This window comes from Hyaena hyaena, unplaced genomic scaffold, assembly GCF_003009895.1.
Source record: "Hyaena hyaena isolate Hyena2069 unplaced genomic scaffold, ASM300989v1 scaffold_832, whole genome shotgun sequence".
Lineage (NCBI taxonomy): Eukaryota > Metazoa > Chordata > Mammalia > Carnivora > Hyaenidae > Hyaena > Hyaena hyaena.
This window is the reverse complement of record NW_024081466.1, coordinates 93435-106260: the sequence shown is the minus strand read 5'-3', so window position 1 is coordinate 106260 and position 12826 is coordinate 93435. Positions and strand designations below refer to the sequence as shown.

Below are 12826 nucleotides of genomic sequence, written 5' to 3'. Positions count from 1 at the left end.
AATTTTACTTTATCTAATAGGCAAAGAAGAAAATAACAAAGCTAGGAAGTAGCTAGTGCTATGCTTTTGGAAGGTGATTCTGGTCGTGATACTTGGAAGATGTGAGGTGGGAAAAAACCAGAACCTGCCAGTAGCCAAGAGGGATTCAAAACCACATCTGAGTGCCTCTAAGGGAGTTCTGTGAACATTTGGAGAAAATAGGAGATATTGCGTCTTCTGGCAGGAATAGAGGTAGGAAGGGGGGGTGAGGCAGGGAAAATGACATGGAGGATAACAGAGGATAACATTTGAGTTGCCTCTGGAAGGATAATTAGAATTGGAAAGATGGCCTACAGAGTGAGAATAAAGGCTTAAACCAGGAATGCTGTGATAAAGAAGGAAACAAAGGGATAAAAGTGTCAGGTTAGGCAAGACTTGGTGACTGACAGAATGTGGGAGCTGACCTTCAGGATGTAGTGAGACAAAGAAAATGGAGATCTGAACCTGGGTGTCTAGATGGGACAGAGAATGCTGGAAATTATAGATACAGGTGTCTAGTAGTAAGCATCTCCACCTTATTTGTTCTCTGCAGATAACACACTCGAAGGGGTGATTAAATGAGGGGTTTGGTTATAAAAGTATGAGTATGGGTTAGGGAAGCATCAGTGGGTGGTGAGCACCTCAGAAATAGCAGTGGAGAGATGTCATCACTTGCAGGCCTAAAGGACAAGGGGAAGGAGTCATTCCTGGCACTCAGTAACAGCATACCTGGCAGAATGGTGGCACTTGACAGGAGCTGTGGCCTTGTAGAGAGGAAGCTGTGGAGCCACAGCCTGGCAGGGAGGGAGTGATCAAGGAGTAACTACCCTAAACCCTCTCTCTTCCTGCCTCCTGCCTAGCTGGTTGGTTCCATTGGCCAATCCTAACAAGAGTCAGAGGCAAGGGAGCCTGCTTGATGTTGCCCATCAAGCTTGATGTTGCCCATCAACCTCCCCAGCCCAGAGCATGGCAGTGAGGGGATCTGGAGGGGCAAATAGAGGACCCACAACTCCTCAGTGAAGACATTTTGAGAATTTATTCATTCATAAATGACACATACCAATTCATACAGTGAAACAACTCAAGAGTAGAAATTAGCATTAGATTTTAAAAGTTTTACTTATGAATAATAAAAAAAATCTTTTTGCTCTTCCAGTGTGATTGAATATGCTGATCTGATCTGACTGTCGTTGTTATAACTTGTCAGTGCTGCTGAGAAAGAAATCATGGTGGGAAGAGAATGAGGAGCTGCTCTGCCATCTTCACATTTTTGCTTGTGTTCATGTAATCTTCATTTTCCTCTCAGGAATCCATATTTGGAAGGCTTAGTTTATCTAGAACAAGAAAATATAAGTGATACTTTATTAATTTACAGCCATAGGTAAATTGAAATAATTCTGAAAGAAACTAATAAATGAGTGCTGCTCTCAGCCCTTCTCAAATGTGGAACTACCTTCTTTCCTCATCTTACCTCAGTTACCACGTTAGAGATACTTGATCTTGATTTGGCAAGGGGGGGCCAAGTTAAATAAATTTATAGGTTAAATAAATATGAATGAAAGTCCTCATTGTTTCTTCACATACCACAAAGGATTATCTTGTGCTCCCCATTCCAAAGTACATATACCTCCCTACTTTGGAAACCAGTGCTATACACCATTGGAAGTATGAATCTAGAATTTAGGAGAGAGGCTAGTGTTAAAGATGTTGGCTTTGAATTGATCTGCATAAATACAAACTTCATAGCTCTAGGAATGAATGGAATTACTAAGAGAAGAGATAGTGATGAAAGGAAACAATGGCCTAAACAATGTTTAGGCCAGGCAACTTAGAGGATTCCTACATATATGGATATAAAAAAGGAGAGAGAGGTAGTACAGAAATTAGAGAAAGAGCAAAGCATAAAAGAACCAAGGTCCCAGAAGTCAAGGAGGGCCAGTCAGAGGTGTCAGCTGCTGACCTGGGAATGAATGAAGACCAAGGATTGGCCAGGGTGTAGTTGATCATAGGCCAAGGTTAAATTTTGAAGGTCTTGGTGGAGTCTTGCATGAGTCAAAACAATGAATGTAGGCTAATTTTTTAAGGAAGATTCAATGAGGACAGCCACTCAAAGACCAATAAGTATTTGATATTGTTTTTGTTTGTTTACTTTAAAGTAGGAGATGTAGTTTGGAGAAAGGAAAAAGGAAGGAGAGAGATAGAGATTTGGGGGGGGAGGGGGGAGAAGAAATCATTAGACATGAATTCCTGAGGGAAGAAGTAGAGATGGGATTGAAAGTCTAGGTAGAAGGGGGTAGTCATGACAAAGAGGACACTTCCTTCTCAGGTTGTTACAAAGAGGCTATGGTATGTTTGGATGCAGAAATTGTATTCCTTTTATACTCAACACTGAGGAGATACTTAGCAAAATTCTTCAAAGAAAACTGGCCACAAATAGATAAAGAGTTTTTTAAAATCAAAGAATATGTTCTTTACTGAGAGCAAAACCAAGGGAAATGAGTGTAAGGTATCAATCGAGATTTAATAAAAGAAATTATCAATCCTTTTTTGAGTTTTTCTTAAAAAGGACAAATTTGAATCTGGTTGAAGTGGATTGCTTATGGGCATGCTCTCGTGTTTTTTTCTGACAGATGGGGTCAGGTGACTTTGGAAATGCTAAATTCCATGCTCAAAAAGATTACATGTATCTGAAGGCATGCATGCATTCTCTTTTGGAGTATGGGCAGGGCAGATAAAACCAGAGGGGTGCTATTTTTTTCATGACAATAAGTGAATGCCAGGAAACTGTGATTTTAATTCCAGCTTGATAATTAATTAGTTCTATTTTTTTGGACAAGAATCTTAACTTCTGTAAGTCTTCATTTTCTTTTTTTCTAAAAATAAAATAAGGGGGTAGTCATGATATCTAAGATTCTTTTGTTCTTAAAATTAAATGATTCTAAAAATGTATAATGCATTACCTAATTTGCTTATGGTAAAGTCACAAAATGTGTCCATTATTTATGAATGTTTCCCTTGCTTGAATTTCTTGAAAATATTTTGTCTACTATTTAAATATTGCAGCGTATGATAACTTTTGAAAGTATAATAAAACTCAATTGATGTTGCATGCATGGATGCAAAGCTTAGAAAAGACTAAATCAGATTGTCCTTATATTAAATCTTTTTCTGCTTATAAGTTTCATTCACTTGGAAGCTTTAGTAAGTTAGGCTACTATTAGTCATTTGGTAAATTGTTACTAGCTTTCCACTTCCTCTTGAGAGTTGAAAGAGTTACTGCAGCTAAAATGTTTGACTCAGTCTAGACCTTCTTGGATATTTATTTTTATGGTTTTAATGGTCAATTTAGCTCTCCAAATAAGTTACTTTCAACTACTACTTTAGGCAGAAAATATGAGTAATTGAATTTTGTTAGGTTGAATTAATTATCATATTTTATTCATCCATTTGAGTAGACTTCCCTGCTAGACTCTGAGGTCCATGAAGATAGAGATGTGTCTGTTTTTACTCCTTCATGCATCATATCCCACAGCTTACATACAGTGTCTGCTCAGTAAATGTTTATTAAATGAATGATACAATTTTACTCCTATGGAGTTGTTAGGCTTTAAACATTTGCGATTCAATATTCTTTTCCATTTAAAATTTGTAATCATAAACCACTTTATATTGATCAGTGATTATATAAGACTGTAATCTGCTCAAGAGCATTTAATTTTGAAAGATATCTTACCCAAGACCTTGATGTCCATGTTGGATTCTTCCTTAGGCTCCCTTCAGAATATTCAGACAGACAGAACACAGAATAGCCAGATTAAATGGAACAGCATTTATGGGGGTAGAAGAGTGGCTGGAAATTAAAGAAGTGTTAGTTTGCCTTTTGCTTGCCGATCTTAAGTCACTTCTTCAAAAGGGCCCCCGTCGCTTGTCATCTTGATCACAACTTCTTTACTGATTATCATCTTCCCCCTTCTTCATGTACAGATTTTTCTTTTCTCCATGTCTCTAATAGTTGTCTTATTTCCCCTAATTCATTCAGTGATTAATTATTCCTTGGACATTTTTGCTTTCTATCCAAACGTAAAGGGCAGGGACAATCATTTCAGTATTATTGACTACAAGCTCTGTTGAATCAGTGCCTCTGAAATCTGACCCACACCTCATTCTTGTCAATGGAACTGGAGTACTTTTAAGGGAGGACCAGACCTCCACCATTTTTGGGCCACTCAAATCCAAGCTGCTAACTTCACTGATGTGTTCAGGATTCTTTTAGCTCATTAGTAGGTGATGCTTTATTCTGATTCTTGTTGCTATTGTTCCAGGACCACTTGCCTTGTTGCAGTTACTTCTGGAGTAAGGCAATGGAATAGAGGTATTCCTGAATGTGACCTAGGACTTAAAGAATGTGCATATATTTATTTAACAATTGTATACATTTATTTAACAATTATTTATTTGGCATTCATAATGTGCCAAGCATGTTACATGACTGAAGCAATTATAAGTCCGGTGACTCTAGTGGTAGTGCTAGAATGAATGGGGATTGGAGCACATGCTATCCCTTTGTCTCTCATCTCTTGTGGTTAGAGCCGTGGTTCCCCACTATTACCAGCATCAGGAGAGTCTCTCTATATGTTGTCTTTCCAATGAGTCAGTTTAAGGACTTCTAACAACCACCTTTTTTATTTTTGTGACAGATGATTCAAGAGAGCCGGTTTCTCATAGAAATGGCAGATACTGTCCAGGAAAAGATTGTGCAGTGTCAGAAAGCAGGTAATCCCCCCAATTCCTGCCTCATTTCATTTAATAACTTAATGATAATTCTTGGTAGATTTTTCAAGTTTCTGTTTTTACTCTTAAAATTCAAATATCTTATGCTATAGTTTAACTATACATTGAGTTAAACTTGTCTTTGTTTAGTACAGAAGAAATCTAGGTGACAGTAGATGGGTTGTATGTATATAGGGGAATAATGTCTGAAGAAGTCTAGAGAGGTGAGGGGTTCTGAATATACTTTTGTGGTTTGGAAACCTATCAAAACCTTTTACTACACATTGCTCCTTAAGAATGACCTCATTTTTACAATTTGAACCATAATCCTATTAATCTCCTATGCTTTTGCCTCCCTCATTTATTAGTCACCCTTTTAGATTTATTCTTCCTTTAAGGATGGGATGGATCACATATCTGTAAGGGTACCCCTTTGTTGATTTATAATCACCTTCATCCACACTCTCTACTTGTATCTTTCTTGGATTTCATTCTCCTTGATTCCCACACATAATAATTAGGATGAAGAAGATGACAATAATGACAATTGTTTGATATATTTGCATATGATATGCTGTGCAAACACACTATGTTGCTTAGTCCTTATAACAACTCTGCAAGGTAAGTGCTATTATATTCAATTTATAGATGAACCATCTGAGAGTCTGAGAGATTGAGTGAATCACCCAAGATCCCCTATTAACACAGGTTAGAGCTGACCTTTGAATCCAGACCAGACTTTTAAAATGGTGCTCTTTACTGACCTGGTCCACAGACTTAACTGTTTCTGTTGACAAAAAGCACAGAAATAATCCCACATACTTATATAATGCTCCTATGTGTGAGGCAGTACTTTGAGAGCCTTATATGTGTTGACTCAGTGAATCTTCACCACCATTCCTTGATTCCTTGTTATCACCATCTCACTAGTGAGGAAACTGAAGCTTCAAGGACTTGTTTCATGCTTATATAATTATTGAAGTCATAGAGCCAGAGGGTAAGCCCAGCCCAACAATCATGCTCTTACCATGTGCTATATTTGTGATGCTAACACTAAGAAGGTTAACTTGGTTTGGGGCTACATTAATAAAAGTAGAGTAACTAGAACAAAGAGGGTGGTGGTAAATCCTTACCTTGTATGGGCTGCTTCAGGCCCACTTTGAATATGATGTTCCTGATGCAGGTCCCTACAAGCTCAAACTCCAGGAAGCTGTGCAATCTTCCTGGATGTCATCTTTAAAGAAGAGACATTATTAGTAAAGCTAAAACATGCTAGAATGTTCTATCTGGAGGAGGAAGGACTCTAGTGGACTTTATCTAACATCTTTCTTCAAATATTTAAAGGGGTGCACAGTGGAAAAGAGGTTGGACCTAACAGGTCTTTGTCTAACTAGCATCAAGCTTCCAGGGAGACAGACTTTGGCTTGATATCAGTCATAACTTTCCAAAGATGGCATAAGCTGTCCAGAAGAAAGTGTGATTCCCATCTCTGAGGATGATGATCTCTTTAATAGCATTCAAGCCTCTTAAGAATTGGTTGAGCTAAAAATAACTTTAAAGTCATTCTTAAATATGAAAATTTAGGTATTTTCAGGAACTCTATTTATAAAACATCCTTTTATTTTTACTCAACATTTATTGGGTAACACTGTTATTCACATGGGCTCCAGAAGCTACTGTCAAGCTATAGAAATGGTTTATAGGGAACAGTAAAATAAGTGCATCTATCACATATGGTTATCAGTCACACATTACACCATTTCATATAGAAACCAGGTAGAAGACAAACAAAATATATGTAATCTCCTGGAAGAATTTGGTTAAGAACCGAACAGTCTATGCCTCCTGACTGTTTCAAATCTAATTTGGTTTAATGCATCGGTTATTGTTAGTTTGCCCCTAAGGATAGCCATTGGTGGGGATGAACAGAATGGGGAGAATGTTCAATTCAGGGATTTCAAAATTATAAGAGAAGGGCAGACATGGGAAATTATATTTATAAAATTTTCATAAAGAAATGCCTATTTTTCTGAAATAGCATTATATTAAGAATTCTTACATGTTCTCCTTTCAAAGGGATGGAATTCCATGAGGAACTTCATAATCTAGGGGCAAAGGAAGGCTTGAAAGGAAGAAAACTCAACAAGGCGACTGAGAGCTTTGCTTGGAACATTACAGTATTGAAGGTAAATGAAATTCCCAGGGATCCTCTTTGCCTTTATTTTTCTCCTCCTCATGTCTCCAAAATATAGAGAAGCCTCAGTGGTTAAATGCAGTGATATGGATTTTTAAGTAGTATGTGGCTTAAATCACCAGCTTCACGCTCTAAGTGATGGGGAGATTGACACACTTTTTGCAATAGGGCAAACGAAGTTTGTGGTGGAGCCAGAGGACTGCACAACCTCATTCCACTGGTGTTTGTGCGTGTGTGTTTTTACTCACATGGACGCTTCTGTTCAAGTCAATATAGCTGTTCTTGTCTGTGGCAAGAATAACGCCAAATGTTGTGGGAGAAGGATCCAGCACAAGTAATTTAGAAGAGCTTTAAACCTCAGAATATCTGGAGCCATTTAGGATTATTTTATTTTAAGAGCAGTCTCTATAAATACATTTATTTTTGCAAATAGCTTTGGAAGTTACTTTCTTGAGATTATGATTTGCTCTGCTGAAAATTAATTTTAGGATTGTGAAGTTAAGATGCCACTTTTCATATTTTTTTATGTGAAAGGACAGATGATTTAGGCGGTTGGAATAATTTATTCCTGACAGTGTGATGAGAAGAAAATAGCCACAAACATGATTAATTAAAAATCTAATTATTGGTGATGTTTAAAGAACACATATTATGTATCACATACTGTTTTACAAGCTTTAATATATTAACATTTTAATATACACAGCAGTCCAATACTATTATTGTCATTTTAGAGGTGAAAAAACTGAGGCATTAAAAACTTAGGTATATTACCCAGGCTTACTTCACTAGCAAATAATGGAGGTGGAGTTTGAACCCAGGCAGTATAGTACCAAAGAGATATGTTAATTTATTCTGTTGAGAGGTCTGTTTATGCAGAAGTGCCAGGTGAACTGTAAGACATCTTGCAATGTTTATTAAAAATTCAGTTCACAAATATTTGCTAACCTCCTACTATGTACTGAGCTTTATGCAAGGCATTGAGGGTCCATGGAGAACAAAAGAGGTACAGACTTTGACCTCATGAGTTAACAGTCTGGGGGCAGGGGTTGGGGTGACGGAAAATAGGCATTATTTGTTTAATGAGTAGAGAGGAACTATAGTGTTAATATGAAGAAAGCTCATTTTATATTAGAGTACAACATGGAAATGTGAACCCTGATACAAACACTTTCTGATCAGATATTTATGTGGGCTTGTTAATGTGCCAGTCACTAAGAAAGGTTGGATATAAATATCAGAAGAGTAATACCTGGGCCTCCAGGGCTGGTGTACCAAGGGAGACAGACATATAACCAAGAATAGCCATCAGTTATTCAGCACTTAATATGAGACAGATACTCATGGCTAAGTAGTTTATATACGTTTCCCCTTTCCTCTTTGCAACAAAGGTGTGGCCTTGCAGCAACTCATACTGACCCTGGTATAACTCTATCCATCTCACAGATGAGGACCTTGAGGCTTAGCAAGTTTTAAGTTTCTTGCCTTCAGCTAGTAAATGGCGAAACTGAGATTTCAACTCATGTCTGTGGGTCTACACTCCACTGTCTTCTGCCCCTTGTAAAACTCGATCCATGTGACTGAATCTAGGCAGTCTAATGCAGGGGTGAGGCAAGCTCTGTGTGCAGATTGCCTGGTAGCTGTGAGGCTTTAACCAAATTATATGATCCCTCTGAGGGCTGACAATAATATTAGAGTGAAAATAATAAATATTTTTTAGTTTATTTATTTTAAGAGAGAGTGCTATGCATATGAGTTGGGGAGGGGCAAAGAAAGAGAGAGAGAGAGAAAATACCAAGCAGGCTTCAAGGTGTCAGCTCAGAGCCGAGATGGGGCTTGATCCCATGAACTGAACCATGAGATCATGACCTGAACTAAAACCAAGAGTCAGATACTCAACAAACTGAGCCACCCATGTACCTCTACAGTGACAATATTAATACTCAGAGTTTTGTGAGAATTAAATGAAGTAATACATACAAAATGTCTAAGTCACAAGGCATAAAACTAGACACTATGTAAACACACATATGCATATATAAAGTAATAATAATATACATTGTAATATATATATATATGTGCTATTACTTTTGCCACGTGAAGATGACCACTGGAGGAACAAGTTTGTTGTTGTTTGTTTCTCATTTTATTTAGAAAACTTTTAGAATTAATTAATTTGTAAATTGATATATAATTTATTGTTTATTAATCTGTGACTTAAGCCCTTTCAAGTGTTCTGTGTCTTCTTGGATTAGTGACAGGGGCTGGTTGCTAGGTGGGGCTGAGCAAATTCTATACATGCCATTCTAAGATCTTTTGAACATGACCGATATTTTACTACTGAAGCTCATGTACTAGCTGCTAGCATTTCAGCTGGAGTGCTAGGAGCTTAAACAAGAATAGTGATTTTTTCCAAACTTTTAATATTTCCTTTCCAAACTGCATTTGGTGGACTTGCTAATCAGGTGCTCTTTCCACAGTGCTGAACAAATGACCTTCTTGGAATTTGAATTTTTAGCTGAGGAACAGAGACTGAGCTCTTTTGGGGACTGTTTAGTCCAATGATGCCTCCCTGAGAAGACCCTTCTCTCTAAGGCTCTCCTTTTCTCTCTGTTTTTTAAATGTTTATCTTTTTACTTTGAGAGAGAGAGAGAGAGAGCAAGCAGGGAAATGGCAGAGAGAGAGAAAGAGAATCCCAGCAGTCTCTGTGCTGTCAGTGCAGAGCCTGACGCATGGCTCGACCTCAGGAACTGCGAGATCATGACCTGAGCCAAAATCAAGAGTCAGATGCTTAACCGGCTAGGTTACCCAGGCAACCTCTTTCTCTTTATTTCTTGTATCTTGAATATGAAGCTCTTAATTCCTGCTTTGTTTTCCAGCCTTCCTGCTGATTTTCCAAGCTTCTAAAGTTTTCCAATAAATGACCTTTTTCTTAGTTTTCTACATTCAATTTACATTGCTTACAATTGGTTGAATAAGTAATAACCAAACTTGTAAAACATAAACACTGAATTAGTAGAATATGACACATCCACTATAAAACTGTGCATAGACAACAGAACAAGTTTACTTATATGTAATTTATATAAGTACTCTCTACTTTCTAGAGGAAGGGAGTGGGATTGATGAATATTAGTTGAATACGTGGGTTTGTGAAGCTAAAAATATTTAATCCAATGTGCTTTCCAACAAGTAGGAGAAAGCTGAAAAAAAGTGAGAAATGTACCTTTAGGAAAATGGTGATTGGGATCAAGGAGTAGTGGAATGGGGCATTGGCTTTAAAGCAAATTGAGCTGAGACTAAAAAAAAATTCTTTAGTTTATGCTTTCTGCAATTCAATATTACATTGATCTGATATTAATAAATGACAGGGAACCTAGAGAAAATTGGCAGAGACAAAGATAAATAGCTCTATAATAAAATGAATATGAATTATACTTAATGTCTACACTTTCCAAGCCAGAGATGAGGACTTAGGATCCAGCAAGAAAGCTGAAGTCAAGATGATCCTGGAAACAATCCATGGGTTTTTTTTCCCCTTCCATTCATATTTTAGCACCATACATGGGTCCAGAGTAGGGAGTTGCTTAGCATATCTTTTGCATTTCCACACAGTTTGGCCATATGCCAATAGTCAACTATGATATTTTTCTACTATCTATTTATTTCTCTTTCACTGCTGAGTGCAAAATCAAACTCTGTAAATAGCCATTGTATTTATTTAAGATGATATGATGATATATGTCTTGATGACTCAGTCTTCAGTATATTTTCTAGATAATCATTGGACCAAGATAGCTGCATCTCATCCTACCCTCACACATTAAGAGTTACCTCCATCTGTCTTTTCTCCATGCTGTTCTTCAGAAATGAGTGTTATTTGGTTATTAACATAATATGAAAATCTTACAAGGGGAATTTTCCTTGTTCTTTAAGTCTTCCAGAAAGAGATGCTACAACTTCACTTGCTTAGTTAACCTATTGTAGTAAATTGTTATTAATTTTGGAAGTATTTCACTCATGAGAGTTTTGAAAATTTTTTGGAAGAGAGATATGAATTTATACTATATCTCTGAGAAAACACAATGTGTTATGATGTGGAATCCATTTAAAGCCTTGAACTCCATCCAGAGTGACTTGACTCCTCAAGTATAAAAAGAACTTCATTGTAAGGCAGTTACACCTATAAAACTGAAATAGAAAGAACCCTTGAGTAGCATTTTCGTGAGCTTTCCCAATATTTATTTTTCTAACTTGGCCTGTTGGCCATTTTAAGGAACTAAATTCCATTATCTTTACACTTGTAAAGTTTGATGAAAAAATCAATTTTAGCAGCCTGGATAGGTGTCAAGTAGAGATATGTAAAAATAATATTGAAAAAATATAACTAGTAAACATTTTATTATAAAGGAAAAGTTGTGAAGTTAGGTGGTCACTAGAGCTTAAAAAGGAATAAAAATATTAGGAAGTGGCTGACTTATTGTTCATAAGTTTCATTGATTACTAGTTGAATGACATGTATTAAATTATGAATGAACAACTACCTCATCAATGAGCACTTCTATTAATCGATATGTATTTATAATTTCCCTATATAGATTTACAGCTTGTAATTTAATGTATTACACACACACACACACACACACACACACACACACACATCCTGTTGGAGCACCTGGGTGCCTCAGTTGGTTGAGTGCCTGACTCTAATTTTGGCTCAGGTCATGATCCTAGGATCGTAGGATTGAGCCTGTGTTGGGCTTTGCACTGAGCATGGAGCCTGCTTGAGATCCTCCCATCCCTCTCTCAAATAAAAATTTAAAAGATATTTTTTATATATTTATATTCAATAAGTATGATTAATCTTTTTCTGCCTAACTTTTTGACTTTCTATTACTGTCTAAGCCTTTGTTTCTTCTGCTTTTATCTTGGCAGCATTTTCATTTTTCTTGGGAAGAGCAGAGGCTGAAGCTTTTCACTTCTCTTTGGGTACTTGTGTTTCTAATACAGGCCGATTCTCTTATTCAGGCCCCAAATTTCAGACTCTGACATCTCTGGGGAATATTGCTGGATAAGGAAAATTAACTGGATGTCAGTGTGGTAATATACTTTCTAACAGAGCCAATAAAACCACTTGAAATCTTTGCTCATTGTTGAGAGGCAGGAGAAAGGAAACAAGATGATGGATTATTGAGAAAATAAAGATGAGGAGAGGCATTCATCTCTGAAAGAATGAATGACAGCAAGAATGGAGTTACCCTCAACTGAATGACCATTTAAAATCATTCTTTGTGATTGTGTTTGTGTGTGTGTGTGTGTGGGTATCAAATCAGCCTTTTCTGGTATCCATAGTGACCATATCCTGGAGGCTCCTCTGAGGTTATATCAAGAAGGGACATGTCCAGTGTCCTCTGTGTTGTCTATTGAGAACCTTTCCAATGGTGTTTCTGGTAGCTGCTGGCTCTTGTTGCAGCAGAAGCTAGAGAAAGACTAGCTTTCCTTCTGAGGCAACTCTTTGAGAAAAGAACAACAATCTATGAAGTCTAAAAACAGACCCCCCAGTGACAACAATGCATTAATAATAAACTATTCTTCATATTGATACTACTGTCAATTGTTAAGAAACATAAAGCAAAGGAGTTAAGAGTACAGGCTCTGAAGCCAGATGCTTTCTACTAGATGTCTTGGAAAAATTTCCTTTTGCCTCTGTGCTTCTGAGTCAATTGGGATATGCTAGATTGTGCTGTGGTAACAAAAATGTAAAATCTCAGTGGCTTAAAACAATAGCTTGTTTCTTGCCTATACAATATGTCCATCACAAGACATATACCGTGAATGTCATTT

At 37.0% G+C, this 12826-nt stretch overlaps 1 protein-coding gene across 1 annotated transcript in view; it reads left to right on the top strand.

The window, feature by feature from the left end:
• The window catches only part of PLCL1 (phospholipase C like 1 (inactive)), a 326854-nt gene that overhangs the window by 274395 nt on the left and 39633 nt on the right, over nt 1–12826 (top strand). Inside the window, exons 4-5 of the mRNA XM_039219765.1 lie at nt 4716–4791; nt 6865–6974. Of these exons, the coding sequence (XP_039075696.1) occupies nt 4716–4791; nt 6865–6974 (186 nt within the window). The remainder of the gene's footprint in view (nt 1–4715; nt 4792–6864; nt 6975–12826) is intronic.